Genomic DNA, 18,263 nt, shown 5'->3' with positions numbered 1-18,263 from the left:
GCTCCAATCCTTCTTGGCCTAAAACCATTTCTAGCCTAATTCAGCTCAGCCTAAGATGCCTAGTGGAGTACTCATGAGGCTTAAAAAGAGGGAAATATATGAAGGTGGGTGATAACTGAAGCTATTTTAGATGTAAGACTTCTGCATTCAAATGTGACTTGATGTACTATGTATTTTCCAACTCAATTGAGCAACCCTGTGGAGTAGCAAAGCTTTGAGTAACATAGGAAGCATTACACTCCCATATATATTGCAAATAACTATTTTAGGCCTCTATTTGCAACAGGGAGGAGTCTGAGAAATCAACTTATTTCTCATGTAAACATATATAAACAGCAATAAAGCCTCCCTGACTTCTGGTAATCAGTCTTGCCAAAATCATGCCACAAACCAGGAAATATAAAGTATACTCCGGAGGCAATGGTCTCCATGTTCTGATGTTCACCTCTGGAAAAAAGAAAGTTTCCAAACATGGATCGATAGCCTCTATGTAATTTATTTTCATGCGTACCTCATTCTATGTTAAGAGAAGAAACTTCAGATAGTATGAAAAAAAAACAAAGCTAAATCCAAAAACAGTGCACTGAAGAGTTAAGTGAACTATACAGACACCAAAGAGCGTGGGAATGAAATGTATGAATGCACCAAGAACTTGAAAAAAATAGTTAATATTCAACACTTGCTTTTCACAGGTCAGCTACATCTGCAACATATATCGCTCTCATCTTGCAACTTCTTACTTTAATTATAGTCTTGGAAAGTTGCATCAAAATTTCCCAAGGGCTCATCATCCAGCAAGTTTGCCTTTTACAGCATACTTCTGTGCTTCTGCTATAATACCAGTTTGAACAAACAAACCACAAAGTTCTTAACAAATCTACAAGGGTATGAAAACTGATGAATTATTAAAAACCAACACAACATATCAAATGGTTGACCACAGCTTTTATAGTTGTTTTGTTGCTAAATCCTTCCTGATTGTCCAATTGATTTGAAGGGGCTATTGAATTTATATCCACTAAAGAGAAACAAATTGCATATTCTTGCTTGCTTTCCACAATCTATTACAGATGTGAAAATGAGCATAAATCTCATTTATTCTGATAGAACACCTAACTTGGATGTAGGTGTTAATAAAGGATTTAGTCATAAAATACACATTTTTGTATATTATATATGGACAGAATTTTATAACTATTCACAGAACACAGCTAGGCAGAAAACGCAGCTGATGGATTGCATAGATTTTCACAATTGACAAGTTTGCTTCTACTTTGGAAAGACTCCTTGCAATTATAAAGACTTGTCAAGACAATTATTGAAAGTGGAAAGTGAAGAAAGCTTAATTTGCTTCAATTTTTAGCCTCATAGTATGAAATATTTTTAGGAAGTCAAATATATATATATTTTTTTTCCTGACAGGAAATAAAAGACTTTCAGTACACCACCTTTTCCCTTTCCTGGGTATATAAAACCCAGTTAAACTGACAGTTTTGTAAGCATTCAAATTTTGGCAGACTATTATTTATTAAAAGTTAATTTTAATGCTCTCCACTATGGAAAGACAATCAATTTTATACGAATCCACCTACAATCTTTCACATGAGGATTGGAAACTCAGGAAAGACATGCAAGAAATTCCTCCCATTCTTCATGGGAAATACCATCATAATTGTATGTGTGTGCTTTGTTCTTTTCTTTCCCCAAAAAGGAGAAACTTACACAGTAGGCAGAAAAATAATTGGTGGATGAGGATGAAATTTGACTTAAAGGCAGGTAATGAGATTTCCATAAACCAGATAAAGACCTACTCACTCAGCTCCCAGAGTTCACAAGAGCTCTATGCCTTACTTCCCCCATTTCTTTTCAACTCATGCCAAAAGGCCTAACACCTGCTCTGCCCTCATGAAACATTTCCCCCAAAACTGTGCATTATCAAACATATGTTCCATAACACAGTCAATGACATAGAAATCATGCCTAACTTGTGCCATAACAAAAATGCAGTGTGCATTAAGGAACCCTGCCAAACTACAGACACAATCTTAAATCTCTTCATTGCCTTTTCTTTTCTAATCTAATTCACTTCTTTCCAGTATTTATGCTGTTTACCTTTTGCATGCCTCCCAAATCAGGTAATACAATTCAATTTTTACAGTCATTTTCACATTCCTATTCCCAGTGTTGCAATGACTGCATTCAAAGTACTGCAGAGAACTTCAAGAACAATGTAATTTGGGCAACAAAAACATCTGCGTAGACATTTTGTATTCTTCTTAGAGAAATATAAATTTCAGAATGAAATTGAGTTAGCTGTATACCTGTGACAATACTCATTTTGGATAATAGATTTTCAAGTGTTAAACATTTTCACTATTGCTCTGAAATAGTAACCTAGTTTAATTTTCATTTCAAACAATTCAATCCATTTATTTTTAAACCAATCCATACCCATACAGGGAATTATGTATCATTTATAAGATAGATTAAATGCATGTGACTTATTTAATAACAAACAAACAAAAATCTACCTGATTAGCAATACAGCAGAAACAAATGTTTCCCATACAGAATTTCATGAACCCTTTGACTTATAAACCATGTTCTAAACAAACAGTAAGTAACAGAAAGATCAGTCTTCATTTGTGATGTGCCACAAATTACATTACAGGTTATATAACACATTGTATGTTTATTCTGGCTCAGATTCTTTCACCTGTTCTCCTCCCCTGGCATTGCTAGCACTACCAGATAGATCCATTTTAAATTTAATTAATTTGCCCTGTCTCCTGGGATTTCAAAGAAGTAAAGCACTGACAAGAACCCTGGTTATTTCCTTTCTTGGATACAAATATATATATATATCTAGACAGCAATTTTCCTTTTAAGAACAGAATACAGCATTCACAAATAATTATCTGGGGAGAACATGTGTGGTTCAAAAAAGCTAAAAATAGTACAATCAACAAGCATATGCTTAACTGGGAACCTTCCTAGACTCTAAGAGTAACATTATTCTTTAGTCAGTTCGAATGGCTCAAAAGCCATTTTATTATGGCAGTAGAGCAAGCATATTCAGTGTCTACACACAGACAAAGTGAAAGCCAAACACCCTGCATACCGAACTACACAGATTCCCTTCTAGGCAGTCTTCATTCCCTCTATCATGTTACTTGTCGATTCTTTCAACCAAATCCTGCAACACATTACAATTAAATTTTCATTTCATCCAAAATAAAGACTTTTTATTTCTTTTACTATCTGTTTCTGAAAGTTTTAACCACCTGCAGTTCCTTAAAAATAGAAACTGCTGTAAGGGACTCGCAAGCTATGTTTCCTTTGTAACTTGGACAAATAGAGCAAGTGGATACGAACGAAGTCATCTTATCTTGATTACTAGGTCGCTTTACATGGACTTGGGCAAACCAGTACTTTACAACTCTCCACCTCTCCTGTATCTCTCATTATCTCATTATCATGCACAGAATGCATGAGGCAGAGAATTTCCCCTTTGCAATATACCAGCAATAGGATCTGGTATAAATATGCCTGCAAAACTACATGGCTTCTGAATACTACAATAATTTTCAGAAGTAACATTCAGATTCTCCCTTGGGTATTTTGATGTTTCAGATGGACTTTTCGAATTGCTACATCCAATTTCAAATACGCTATGCTCCTTGTATCGAGTGGTACATTTGAAACCACTATCCTGGAACACTAACAATGACTTTTCCCACTTGCAGAAAATACTACAAAAATAGCGCAAGCCTTTCAGACCTATAAAAGGAGCTTAAATGATATAGAAAAACCAACACAGCACAGGAATGAATTTTGCTTCAAATATATCAAAATTAAACACAGACTGACTCACAACAAGTGCTGCTACCTCTCCAAAGTCTGTCTGCATAATCGACACGTTACATCTCTCCTGATGTTAAAACATTTCCATGACTTTTTACTCTTAATGTTACAGAATCATTTAAGAACTTCAGGTTTTCACCTTCTAGTGGTATACTTATGGGGTGCAGACTCAACACTATGTGAACTAATCAAAAGCCTAAGGCAAGAAGACAAATAAAAACAACCTATAATTAAATTCTGAACAACTGAATGATCTTTCAAATACTTAACATTAATGAAGCATTGTCTACAAAAGAATCTGTATTGAATTAAAACACAAATTTTAGTTATTTTAATATAACAAAGGAACTAAAATTTAAGTTATCTTTGATGTTCTTTTAAACTATTAGAAATGAGCCCGAATACATCAAATTACTCTGACCAAATAGAAACAGACCCAGGAACCAATACAAATGTAATTACAGAGATGAATAACCCTCTACTTTAACTAATATTAATGATTAAAGCACTGCTATAGTCTCAAGACAAGCAATTTGCTCAGATGAATTGCCATCACAGAACAGATTTCCATTTACCTATCACAGTTAAGTTCATTGATTTCAAAAGACACAGATGTGACATATTTTTCTCTGGGAGTTGAACAACAGCTTACATCCACTCATTACTTTAAGACAAACAAGTATTTTACAAACTAACAGAAACTACAGTCATGCATTCACAGCTGAAGACAGCCCACTCTCAAGACCAACACTACCTGTCCCAATGAAAAAGACAATTAAATCTGTGAAATATTGCTACTAAAAAAGCCCACACTTCAAATAATGCTTCTACTTGTTTACAAAATGACACTTTAAGAGACCTGAGAGAATACAAATACACACGAATGTTTACAATTCAGTTTATATTCCCAGAAGCTTTTTTAGAACTTTTACCTTTAATTGAAACTGTCATGACCTTTCTCTCCACTTCCTTTAAAAGTTTTTAAAAGTAAAAGCCCCAGAGCTCAAGTTTACAGTGACATGAAAAGCCCTCGGAAAACAGCTTGGGCACTAAGCTATATCACCTGTTATCACAGTCTGTAACACTTTTTTTTCCTCTAGTTCAAACATGCAACACCTGCTTAAAAACAGTCTGTCCCAAAACAATTCCATTTCTCCTCAGTCAGGATATAAAATATCTTTATCCATACCAATTTCATACACCCTTCAGAACCCTCATAAAAATCAATAAATAAAAGACTATTTTAGAATATTTACACTGAAATGGATCACTAGTTCTGTCACAGCCCAACACCTGTGATATTGTAAGGCAATATTGGGTCATCCAAAGTCATAAGTCTTTTACCATGACCTTCACCGACCTGTTGGTTCATTTTCCCATCACAGTAGGCTGCCAAGGTCACAACAGCCAAGGCACAGAAAGAAGCCCATGAAAGAAAACTGAACTCCAAAATTAACATTACAGCACAGTAGAAAAAAAAAAGAGCTCTCTGGAAGAGCAATCGTAGGAAACTGTACATATGTTATAGTGATTTAAAAACAAAAATCCCACATCAAAAAGAAAGAAAAATAAAGCCAAGAACATGACAAAAACAATGATGTGGTGGATTTTTTCCCCTAAAAGCATTGTCTGATCAGATTAACTGCACATTTGCAAAAACTGAAGTATATTAAAAGAACATAGGAGTTTCATGCTATCTGTGCTTCAGCATTTATACCCTCAAGGATAGCTCTGGGGACTGAATACCTGTTAGCAAGTGCAGTGAGTGTATTAGGTGTGCTGGAGCTCATCTCCCTACATAGTTTCACCTGAAGGCAATCCTCTTACCAACTCCAGAAAAGCTGGAATTTACTTTTAAAAGTGCATTCCTTATCTGGCTAAAACACTGAAAGGAACAAAGATACATTCACCAAAAGGACATCATTAAATTAATACTTTTATGTCTAATAGAGTAGAATGTCTATTGGAGTGATGTCTAATAGTGAAATCCACCTCACTTTTAAAACTTTTTCGTATTTAAATTTTACCCATGAGATCCTTTCTGCTCAGCAAAAGCACCTAAAAATGCAGCTAAGGATCAGGAGTTACTGTTGGCTGGTGGTCACTGCCGGTCCTCAACATAGGTCCGCTACCTTGCAGAGTCTCCTCCCAGACTTTACAGTTTGGATTTATTAGCAGTGTCAAACCATGACCTCAGGATGATAAAGCCAGTCTTACAAGACCTAATCAAAAACACTGCAGCCATAAAACACTTAACTTGCTCTGTGGGATTTTTTTTAAGTGGTCAATGACATAGCTTTGCTTAAACAGACATTAGAAGAGATGAGGCATGGCCTACATCACTTTAACTTCATATGAAGCCATAAAGTTGATGTAAACATAACATCACATGGCTTAAACACCTTCACAGAATTAATTGTGTAATCAAGCATACTCTAATCAAAATTCACTCACTCCCAACATCTCAGGAGTGCACAGGTGCAAGATAAATGCTGACCAGCCACCTCAAGCTTTACCTGCCATGATCCCATCCCTTCCTCCATGCCCCCCAGCCTGCAACACCCATCCACATCCCCCAAATCCACAGAGAGTGTAATCTGGCCCACCTGTTAACAGGACATGGCAATGCCCTATCTGAGCACTAGTAAAGGATTTTGATACTTAGTAACCCAAAAGCTTTCTTTTTTGCTGTATGCAATGCAAGCTTGGAGTCTTTTCTGCAGTACCCTTGGCCTGTTTCATACTGAAATACTACCTGTTTCAAAACCTCATGTTCTATTTCTCCATGTACTTGAAGTAAACAGAGAAGCCCATAAAATTCTGGATTTACTTTGTTGCTTGAAAAGTAATTAAACATTTCACCCTAGAGGTTTAAGTATTTTCCACCTCTACAAAGTGTAAATACACATCCTCTCATTCAACCACTCCTTAACAAAAAAGAAAGGTTTCTGAATAAACTTTCTACAGTCAGTTGTAAGGACACATTTTACTTTCGTATGCAGCTGCACAGGACTACGACTAAGATCTATTCACCAAAACATTAGCGTTTCTCACCTTCAGCCCAGACTAATTTTGCATGTACAGTCAATCAAGGCAAAGTTTATGTGCAGCCTTATTAAAATCACTGTAGCCATAGAAACAATAACCTCATATTACTCCTCATAATTTTAATATGGGAGCATGAAAAATTTGCTTCTCACCTATTTTTAGTGAAGTTATTTCTAAAAAAAAAAAAAAAAAGAAATTGGCTTGAAATAAATACTTCTGTTTAAGGGGTGTGTATCAACCTCTGAAGAACATTAAAATTAGAGTATTAGATGTTAATACAAAAGACACTACTGCTTTTAAAAGCTTTAAAACAGCGTGTAACTTCACAAACACTGAAGTACCTTGTCCACTGTTTAAATATACAAAGAAAAGAATCCAGGAGCTTAGGCAGACCCTATTCAGCTTGAGGTCCAGAATATGCTGTATAAGGTCAACATCAAAAGAAAATGGTAAGTAGCTGGATTTTAGCTATGTTCACTGACAAATACCTAAATAAGGAAATAAGTTTTCAAGACTAGATTAACATTGCCTCTTTCTGAAACCATCTGAAGTTATCACTGTCTCTGAAATCAAACTTTTTATTCAGACCTTAAATATAAAATAAATTTTGGTGTCTAATAAAGTGTTTTGTGCAAGTGTTGACTGAAGTTCCACATACTGACCTAAATAGCTGCTGTATGAGTTTTCTTTAAAAAATATTCACAACTTAATAACAAACATAATGCCATCAATTGAAAATCAAAAGATTTGATCTCAAAATATCAAAATGTTTTTTCTTCCACTCCTAGAATCACATCTTATCAATCAACTGAAATATGTCAAGGTTTTCCTACAGTACATATCATTATGTTAACATGAAAAAAATATGATTTAAATCATTCAGACAGAGTCAAATCTGAACACTTTGGATTGCATTTGCCACTTTTAGTAAATGAAAACTTTATTAGATTCTGATGACACATTCCAAGGATGCAAGTAAAATGATTTTTTGTGAATAGGAAAAAAAAAAGGGGGGGGGGGGGCTAAGGAACAACAGATATGGAATTTGAATTCTGCTTTTATTACTCATGAAAAGACAACATTATAACTTACACGTGTAAGAAGGTGTCAGAGGATGAAAAGGAGCATTTAGTCAAATGTTATATGACCTTAAACCAAAGGAAAAAAAATCCTAAGAATATAATCCATATCTCTGTAAAAAAGCATAACAGACCATAACCTTATCCTGCAGACAGTAGAAACATAAAACTGCAGTAAAGGACCCAAGGTATACATCATTGCTGAAAACCTGAAATGATATGAAGATAATGTGAACATAGCTGTTCACTGTTTCTAATGTTGATGGAATCAGAAGCCTTTGATATAAATCCACCTGGAATAGAAGACAACTAACACAGGAAGCTGGTAAAAACTTCCCACATAATACAACCAATTTATCTTATGTGTATAACTAAAGCATTAAAAAATTGCTTTATGCAGAGAAACATTAGCACCACATATAGACAGACCATGCAGTTTTCTTCTAACTAGATTGTGCTTTCATTCCAAGTGATAAAAAGAAAAATGCAAAAGGAAGGTGTTTTTGTGTTGTTGTTGTTGTTTGTTTGTTTCAGTCCTTAAAACCCACTTAGAGTATATTAGCTTCCTCATGAAACCCTATTTATAGTAGGGTAACCTAGAAAATGTAAAAACATGACACAACATTGACCTGTTGACTGGCAAACTCACTGTCAAAAAAGTGATGGCCAGTCACTGGTAGTCAAAGAATTTGCCAGTATATTTGAAAGCTTCTGAAGTGCTCTACTCCAACTATGACTGTTGTTACAGGAACCTGTTTCAGATAACCTGTCCAGCAGAATACCAGCACATAATCACAACTAAAATGAGTTTAATAAAGTTAATAATATGGAGAAAAAAAAAAAAAAAAAAAAAAAGATGCTAAAACAAATAATCAAATACAACACTGTTATTCACTTTATTTTTGTACTATAAAGGCCATCATTTGCAAATTGTTTTTTAATACATATCTATTATGTTTCTCCCAATCTTAAAGTAGAAAATATTGTTTTTTTAAAGACATATCTATTATGTTTCTCCCAATCTTAAAGTAGAAAATAAATCCAGCATCAATACTGCTACAGTTGCTCTCATTATTAATAGCACATTTAGAGTGAGTCACCTTTTCAGTTTAACAAGTAAGAGATAACACATTACATAAGAATCTAAAAGATACTGTGAAATTGATGAAATATATCAAAAAGAAAATGACAAATATTTAGTTAGCATTTGCTTGGACAAAGGGGAACAGATCTGTATTATAACTGTATTCTTCAGTATATATAAAATAATTTAAAGTGCAGCACAGTAAAGCTGCATCTAACAGTTATTGTGACAAGCCTCTCAAATTCTAGCTCAGTTGTTTTGTTATGTTACAATTGCTTATTATGGTACAGCATTTCTCAACAGCCTTTCAGCTTGGTAATGAGACTTTTTTTTTTTTACCCACTTTATGTTAGCAGTTCTGATATCTATGCATCTATGTAAATTAGGTGGTGATAAGGGCATGCAAAGGGATTTCCAGGACTGCAAACGCATTTCTGTCCTGCAGGTGAGCCACAGGGCAAGGGACCTTTGCCAATTCCATCAAGTGGGCACTTACTGCATCCCTAAAAAATACCCAATGCTTGTCCTTGCACATAAGCTTGCAGCAGAGATGCCATGATGAGATATTGCCAACAGTTCAAGCACACAAATTTTGATTTCCAAGAGCAAGGGGTCTGGAAGGAGGTGGAAGTCTTAACTGGAATGGAAACATACCTTGTGTGATTTTTAAATATTGTTTCTAATGTGGAAATCCCAGACATAATGGCCACAAGCCAAGTAAATATATGTCCCTACAATAAAAGAAAAAAGCTTTTAAAAGCTTAAAATGTTAACATAAGAATCATTTGAACAAAAAATATCGGATTCATCTAGAACACTGTGAACATCTAGGCCCGAGTCCAAAACCATTGAAGTTATTAGGATTGTCTCCCTCTATTTCAAGAGGCTTTGGATAATGCTCTCAGTTTCTGTAGCTCTGAAGCTGACAAATATATGCAATATATCATCTCAAAGCAAACTGAACTCAACACATGTCAGTGACAGCACATTCATTTAAACAGAACCACGCATACTATATATGGGAATAAAGTGTTCCTTTCACAGATGCAAGCCCGATGTATTCTCAGGCTATTAATACCATCAGGATTCAAAATGGGCCTTTCCTGACCAATGCATCTCTGACAGGCATGGAAAACAGGTATCTTTTTTGTTTATTCATGCAGCTATATTATTGGCCAAAGTGCTAACAGCAACTTCTACTGCATTGCCACCTTCTTTTGTCACCCAAGAAAACCTATGTGCCACAGAGAGTACTTGCACTTACAGACCATAAGGCTGAATCTGGAAGGTGTACTTACCCCTGTGTAAAGTTGGTATAAACTCTGCTCTAGCTTTATGATCTAATGGGTTTGGCACTGTCCTGTCAGAGGACAGGAGAAAGAGTTAGGCTATAAGCACTCAACCATGTAGCAGCATCTGAATCCAGGACAGAAACAATGCATATTGAGAAAGCTTTTTCAGTTGTAGTCCCTTTCTTTTTATCTCTGAAATTATATGTGGGAGAGAAAAATATTTTTTGACTATTAACATCCACACATGCAATTTTCCAGCAATCTTTCCCTTAGAAAAATTCCACCTGACTTGTATTCACAGTCCTTCTTAGACTTCCCACTGACAATTTGATAATCTTCATATATGTGAAATACATAATTATATGCAGGGTTACTATAAGTACTTAACAGAACCCAGAGAATACCCCATCCCCTAATTTCTTCCAAAATTATTTTATTCTTCCATCTGACTAACTTCTCTGGAACTTCTGTCCTGCCTTTAATGCTAGAATGCATCATTGCTTCTGAATGAGAGCCTGATCTTGCAGAGGAATTATTACCAGCCAACCCTGAAATTCACATAAACTTTCATCAATGTGAGCTAGATTCCACAGAATAGCAGAGCCAATCTCTGCAAATCCCTCTGGGGAGAACAGTGACCATTGTTCGCATTTTGCCTGCTGACTAGAGATTACTGCTGCTGCTTAAGATCTGTCTCAGGAAGGACACTCAATGACTAAGATTCGCAATCCACCTTCTTGCAACAGTACAGGACAGACATGGAACATCACTGCTTTTCTAATTATAATCATTAGATCCTGTCCCTACAGAGATTATAGTTAGGACCAGTGCTCTCTAAATTTTCAGTGTTTCTGTATCCGGGGCTGTAAACTGCCCTCACTCTGTACCAGAAATCCCACAGCATCAAAACTGTGTACATAGATCATTGTTACTAAAAAGCTTTTTGTTCCCTATTACAGGCATTTCTTCTGTTGTGCTAAACTGGAAAAAAATGTGAAATCTAATGGTTTCCAACCAACATCTACAGACTCGCAAATGTGTGAGAGTTGCAAATTCTTTCTGAGCATAGATTTTCTCCTCAAATATATGCCTTGCAAAGCCTTGAGAATAAGTATTACACTGCATCAAAATAACATTTTTGTCAAGATTGTTAGGTATACAGCTTAAATCCTTGTCCATACATTTTCTTTCCTGCATACATAACCAATTTTATCATGTCTTTATAAAATGTGAAATCCATTACGAGCTCCAGAGAGCTGAAAGTGCCTTCTATTTCACAGGAGACGAGCAGCGTGGCAAACAGCCACACACCCCTCTTCATATCACTGTCTCATTCACTTGTAGGAACACCATCTGCAAAGAGCTGCAAGCACCTCTTCTCCCAGTCCTTGATCTCTAGAATGTGCTCGTGTCTCAACTGGCAACCTGTCCGGTGGGACGCTCGCAGGGTGCTTACATGCAGACTGCCTGATGGCCATGAGATGGTAACACTCCCGTTTCTCGAGCCAGATTGAGCATGTGACTGAAGAGTGAAATGCTTTGCAGCCCACTGATAATCTCTTGAGCCTCCCAGTTGTTCATACGCTTCTGTTCAGTCCATCGAGAGAGTCAAGGTGAGGCTTCCACACACAGATTTAGGTGAAGGTATTTCCAGCATTGTCTCCACACAAGCACCTTCTAATGTATTCTCCTACTTTTCAGAGTATACAGTGCCTGCCTTGTTTTTAGTTTGTTTCTTTAGCTTTATTTGGTGAGGAGATTTACTTCAGTACTGTTAGGGAATCAACAAACCGAGCTATCGAAGAGACAGTGTGGCCAAAACACTTCTTCTTTTAGGGAAATCAGAATTTTTTCCATTTACAAACTTCCCCAGGCCTTATAGGCCTGGGTGAAAATTCTCAGCTTCTCAAAGAGGCCTTCTGCAAACATTGCACTTCCAGTAAAACTTCAATTTTTCTATTGACAACAAACACCAATGTTGGTCAGTTTCTACTGACCCAATCTAGCACTGTGTAGTTTATTAAACTTCCCAAATACATAGACTAATATCAAAGAACACTATTGCGGCTTGTCATTGCAGGCCAGTAACTGCCATCTATAACCAAGGGACTTCATCTGATATACAGATGAGTCCTGGATTGTGGGGAGAAAAAGCTCTTCAACACTAGAATAATGCCAACACAGGCATAGTGACGCAGACAGCACCTAGACTAGCACCTGCCTTGAAGACATAACGGGGCACACAGGTACCTCCACCCTGGGGAGCCCAGGAGCAGTGGTACAGGGTCCAGTGTGGCATTCTTCAGACAGGTACAATGTGCACTTCATGCTGGACTTCAGCTCCTCAGCTTCGGGAGCTGTCCTGCCCCAAACTTGTTGTTTCTCATTTCACTGCACCTTCTTGTTTAAGAGATTGTTCAAAGTCAACATACAGCATCATTAATGTTTATGAAAAAGAAAATGCCCTTCAGGAGCACAGAAAATGCAGAAGCAGATCTATAACATCAGAAGAAATACAGATTGTACAATAACTATTTAGCTACTGTGTGTAACTGCAGACTTCATTGCACTTTTTTATTTTTATTATTACTTTATTTCCAGGAACAAGAACAACTAATGGAGTTGCTCAAAAGGAAGCCCATTGAATTTGAATCTCGTATTCTACTTTTAAAATACAAACAGGAATGAGTTGGTCAAAGGACAAGGACAAAGCAAACAGAAGACAAGTTCTTTAACAAAATCTAAGTGCTTCTTAAAATGCAAATGTAAACACTGAGAAAAAAAAAATAATTTGTTATATCTCCACAAAATCACTGTAGCTTATTTTGCAAGAATTACATTTAAAATTATAAACCACATTAAGTAAAGTAAAAGAAGGGCTTCAACTGTAATGACTCACATTACATGAAACACTGACAACACAGGTCAAGATTTACATTTTTCTTTTCAGCATATTTTAACAAATGTAATCTCAAAAAGGAAGCATGGAGCATAAAAATTCTGTAACTTCAGCCATCATTGGTACTATATGATTAATATTAATGTTCTATTAGTATATAGCAATATAAATTGGAATGGAATTTCAAGGGGCAATGCTTATCATTCTATTACCAGAAGTTTTAGTATTCTCAACTTACTGTATCTTGACGTTATCTCAAAAACAAACAAACAAACAAAAAAAACACTGTACTGAAATTTCATACCACGAAGTGTTAAACTATTTATGTCACATTTTTGAATTCCAACCTGAAATTCAATGAGTTAAGGAGGAAAAAGTTTTCTAAATTCTTCTATGCAGCCATTAAAAAGGCTTACATCCACTAAAAAAGTTGACCATCACTGATAAAACTGAGAAGTTCAATGTGGAGATTAGAGTATAGCAGGAAGAAAATGATTTTTTTGCAGTTCTTTGCAATAACATGTATGGATATAGGTGTTAGGATAGTAACTCTGTGCCCTCTGCCTTTTAATATACATGAGTTACCCAGCAAGAAGCCAAAGAAAAGAGATATGAAAAAGACGTCTCTTAGCTCATTCACTGGGACCACTCTTTACATAGATAATGAGAGGATGTTGGACATCCCAGCTTTGCTACAACCCACAGAGTAGCAGAAGAGGCAGCACAGTGAGGAAAAGGTCCTAACATGAAGAAAAATTCCTCAGTTCCACAGCAGGAGGAGCTACTGCTCGTAAAACTGCTTCTGCTAACAGGTCCAATATAGTCAACAGAGTATGAGCGTGCATTTGCATTTCTCACCTGGGCACCCTTGCCCAAGTTACCATGCAGCACAAAGTGGGTGTTTGTTAACAGCCAAGTTTAAGGCATTTCCAGTTTTTCTTTCAGTTAGTCTTCATTCCCTAAATAATTTTAAAAGTGTTCTGCAGTAACTCATGGCTCCTTACACACACAGAATTCCCTCCAATTCCCCATTTTAGCATGGAAGGAATGTAGGATCAGCCCTTGAAAGTTCTTATTCAAGGGAGGCTTGAAAACCTTTTGAAGTGCAAGGGACGCACTCTAAAAAGAGACGTCTATCTCCCCCTACCTGCAGAGCCCTCTATCCTCCTGCCCCAGGGAGTGATACTCATGCACTTAGCTACTTCAAGTCTCGAGCATGGAATCAGCTCCAATCTTGTAACCCCAGGTAGCTGCCGTCTGTCAAATCATTAAGACTGGGAGAGCTGGAACCCACTGGCAGTATCTGTTATTTAGCTAACAGATACATTTAGTCTAAGAAAGTTTAAGGACAATTTAGATATGCTTTTCTGTATTGGTTAAGAGATAAATGATCTTCTTCAACCATGTCCCAACAACAGCTACCAAACCACTGAGACCCACAAAGACACTATGCAGAGGAAGTATGCGCAGCAGCTTCTCAGTCCTAACTTTTAGTTAGCTCAATGAAAGAAGCAGTAGGTTATAACCTGTAGCATTTTCTTTTTCTTCAGGATCCCTTATAGCCCTTGCAGATTTATCCCATCATGCAGAGAGGAAAATGCTAAATATACATAGAAGGATAGTGATATACAGAGGATAAGTCTTAACTACTCCTTCATTCTCAAAAAAAAAAAAAAAAAAAAAAAAAAAAGTATTTTACAGTTGTAAGAATTGATATTTTACAAGACACATTTATTATCACAAATTCATTTGAGCTTTGTCTTCATACCTGGCTAATACATCTGAAAAAGTTCAGGCTTGGTTTTGAATAAAATTTAAAATGTCTATAGAGAAGTGATACTGCCTGGAAGGTTTCCTGCAGCTTAAGGTTGAGTTAAAAGCTTTTATTTATACCGTATCTCTAGCAATCTCTTCTTCCACAGATAGGCCAGGTTCTTGGCCAGTGCCCTACTTCCAGCCACAACGGAGGGATTCTTTCAGGCAATCCTAGCTGGACACTCACCTAGCTCTCAACACAAACGCACCAACAAAGTACCGTAACTTCTCAGACTCTCTTTCTGGTTTCCCTAAGTGTCAGATCCTTGCAGAGCTGGGTTACGTGCAGTATCAAGCCTGTTTAGGGGGAGGGGACAGGAGAAAGGGGAAGACAGCTCACTGTACGTCAAAGCAAGCCAGCAACCTAGCAACCATATATTAAAAGGTGTGTGTGTTTTTGTGGGTGTCTGTGTGCCAGGAATAACTGAAGCAGATATTATTCCATTTGTAATCCAAAAAATGTGAAAAGGGAAGGGGAGAAACTCCAGCTGCTGGTCTATTTTGGGGTCTGTCAAAATCCACTTTCACAAATACAGAGTCTTAACGCTTTCTATCCCATTTGTCTTAAACAAAAATGAAAGTCTGGACCTGAGTGGATTCTTAGCCTAGGCTTGAAGGGTCTCCTTCAAATCAGAAGGCGACCCTACTTCACGTACCACAGTTTCTTCCAGCTGTTAACGTGCAAAAATTGAAAGACTTGAGTGGTTGCCTCAAAAATTTTGCAATTGGATTAGAAGAATACTGACCTAATGTCTTTCATGGGAATTCATGGAACATCTTTGGATATCTACCCTTAATTTATGAGAGAGACATGTAAGAGATTCTCAGGGAATGGAATTATCTTTGACAAGATTTACTTGAGTGGGAAGTTCACCTTAATTTTCTCCAAGTTTCTCACACTGTAGGAGAATCAAGAGTTTAGCTTGGCATGAACTCGCTCCCACCCTACTCAGTCCCAGGGGGCGCGCACCAACTTCTGAACCATCCTGTCCTGACGTGCCAGCACGGACCTCGCCAAGCGGGTGAGCTGGCCCAAGGCGCACCCTCGGTGCCACCAGACCAAGACCTGTGTGCATCCCTGTGAGGGCTGTGAGGCGCAGAAGAGTCTGAGGGGCACCTGTCTGGGCTGCACCCAGTGCCTCGCCCCCCAGCCACGCTCCCCACATTGCCCCAGACGACCGCACTGGAGCAGCACGCTGCCAGCCTACGCCAGCCCTGTGGCACCTCCTGCGCTGCCACCTCGCCGAGGTGTCCCGGGATACGAGGCTGGACTCCTACTCCTCCTCCTCACCACCACCGCCGCACCAGACCAGCACCAGCAGCAGGAAGGGAAGGGGAGGGAAGGGGTGGGGAGTTACCTTGCTTTTGACCCCGCAGTGGCAGCAGACAGTCCACAGGTACTTGAGGGTCCTCCACAGAAGGATGATAAACAGTCCCCCAAAGAAAGTGACCATGGATGAGGCGAGGAAAGCCCACCACATGCGCTGTCCGCGGCTATCGCAGGGCACCTCCATGGTCACCGGGATGATGAGCGCATCCATCTTGGGCACATTGACGGGGGAGGAGGACGAGTCTGTGTTGAGATTGTTGGCGTTGATATTGTTACTCATTCTAAGGCCGCCGCCGCCGCCGCTGCCGCCCGGGAAGGAGCCGCCGCCGCTGCCATTTGCCATAGCTAACAGCGAGCCGGGCGCGCAGGGGCTTCCGAGAGCTCCTCCCGCCGCCAGCGCCCCCCAAAAAACCCATCACCAGCCATATTGCTGCCGCCGCCGCCGCTGCTGCTCAGCGGGAAAAGGAAAATGAGAATAACGGCAACAAAAAGCCAAATCAAAACAAACGAACCGACCGATGAAAAAAAAAAAAAAAAAAAAAAAGGAAAAAAAAAATAATAAAGAAAAGCGACCGCAACAATCCCCGTGTCCCTCTCGGGAGCCGACAGGCCGGTGAATTCGGAGCGTTCTCCTTGCACGGCGAAAATAATATCAACAAAAAAAAATAAAAATAATAATGGAAAGGTAGTCCGCTCCTCCGACTCCCACCCCTTCCTTCTCCCGCAAACACGGCCCCCACCCCGCCCACCCCCCAAAAAAAAATCAGCCACCACCACCACCACAGACTGATGCCTCGGAGCGTCTCTCCAAGCTACCCAGCGCTGCAACCCTGCTGGCCTCCGCGGGGACCGCTCAGCCTCCGCCGCGGATCTTCCTGGAGGTGGTCTGTTATTATTGTTATTAGTCTTTAACTTGTTATTAGCGATACTCAGTCCCCCCCCCTGCGCACCCTCCTCCTCCTCCTCCTCTTCCAAGTCCAGCCCCTTCCTCTCGTCTTCCCCCCTCGGTGCCGGCGGCAGCCTCCTGTGGCTCCTAATTCATCCTCCGCTGGCCCAGCCGTGCGTGTGCCGCCTCCTCCTCCTCGCCCATCCTCCGGGAGCTCCCTCCGGGCCGCAGGCTGCCGCTCCCCGCGGTGCCCCCCCACGGGCGGAGAGAGGCTCCGCCGCCTCCCGCCCCTCCCTCCCGGGGGGGAGGCGGCGATGGAGGCCGGGGGGCTCCGGCTTCGAGGGGCTCCCGGCCCCCCGCGGGGCCGCCGAGGCAGCGGGCGGGGAGCGGGGCGGCTCGCGGGGGGGGCAGCGAGGCGGTGCCCGGGATGCTGCCGCTCCGAGGCGTCCCCCCGGCCCGGGCGGGCTCCGCAGCAGCGGAGGGGCGGGGGCCGTGACGCGGAGAACGCCCGGCGCTGCCCCCCCGGCGCTGCTCCCCCCCACACACACACACCCCCACCCAGAGCCCGGCTGGCCCCCGAGCTGCTCTCCCCGGAGCTCCCCCGCCTCGACATGACCGGGCCGGGGGCTGCGGGAGGGGACGAGGGCGAGTGACAGCGCCGGGGGGGGGGGGGGGGGGGGGCGCCGGGGGGGGGGGGGGCGGCGCCGCGGGCGCGCCCGGGGGGGGGGGGGGGGGGGGGGGGGGGGCTGCTGCTGCGGGCAGGCGTTGAAGGAAGCGGGGAATGAATACATGAATACCGGCGATTTTTATTATTATTTTTTATTTCTGGAATTGACACGGGGAAACGTGGCGAACGCGCCGCGAGTTGCTGCACATCGCCAGAACGTTCCTGAAATTAACCCTTAGGAATTAAAGCAGCGATTTGCAGGGACACGCTTGGGGGGGGGGGGGAGGGAGGTTGGAATC

The 18,263-nt window shown here is 40.1% G+C and overlaps 1 protein-coding gene across 44 annotated transcripts in view; it reads right to left on the bottom strand.

Moving 5' to 3' along the window:
* KCNMA1 (potassium calcium-activated channel subfamily M alpha 1) overlaps window positions 1-17,143 on the bottom strand; it is a 464,377-nt gene extending 447,234 nt beyond the window's left edge. For 31 of the 44 annotated variants that reach the window (XM_035330303.1, XM_035330310.1, XM_035330316.1 and 28 more), the window contains exon 1: window positions 16,440-17,143. In XM_035330303.1, coding sequence (XP_035186194.1) covers window positions 16,440-16,754 — 315 coding nt within the window. In that variant the 5' untranslated portion in view covers window positions 16,755-17,143. The remainder of the gene's footprint in view (window positions 1-16,439) is intronic. The other 13 variants (XM_035330305.1, XM_035330314.1, XM_035330315.1 and 10 more) reach the window with 1 other exon arrangement.
* Window positions 17,144-18,263: the final 1,120 nt, after the last annotated feature.

Source organism: Oxyura jamaicensis, chromosome 6 (genome assembly GCF_011077185.1).
Source record: "Oxyura jamaicensis isolate SHBP4307 breed ruddy duck chromosome 6, BPBGC_Ojam_1.0, whole genome shotgun sequence".
Classification (NCBI taxonomy): domain Eukaryota; kingdom Metazoa; phylum Chordata; class Aves; order Anseriformes; family Anatidae; genus Oxyura; species Oxyura jamaicensis.
The sequence above is the reverse complement of the archived record's forward strand: the minus strand, read 5'-3'. Positions and strand labels throughout refer to the sequence as shown.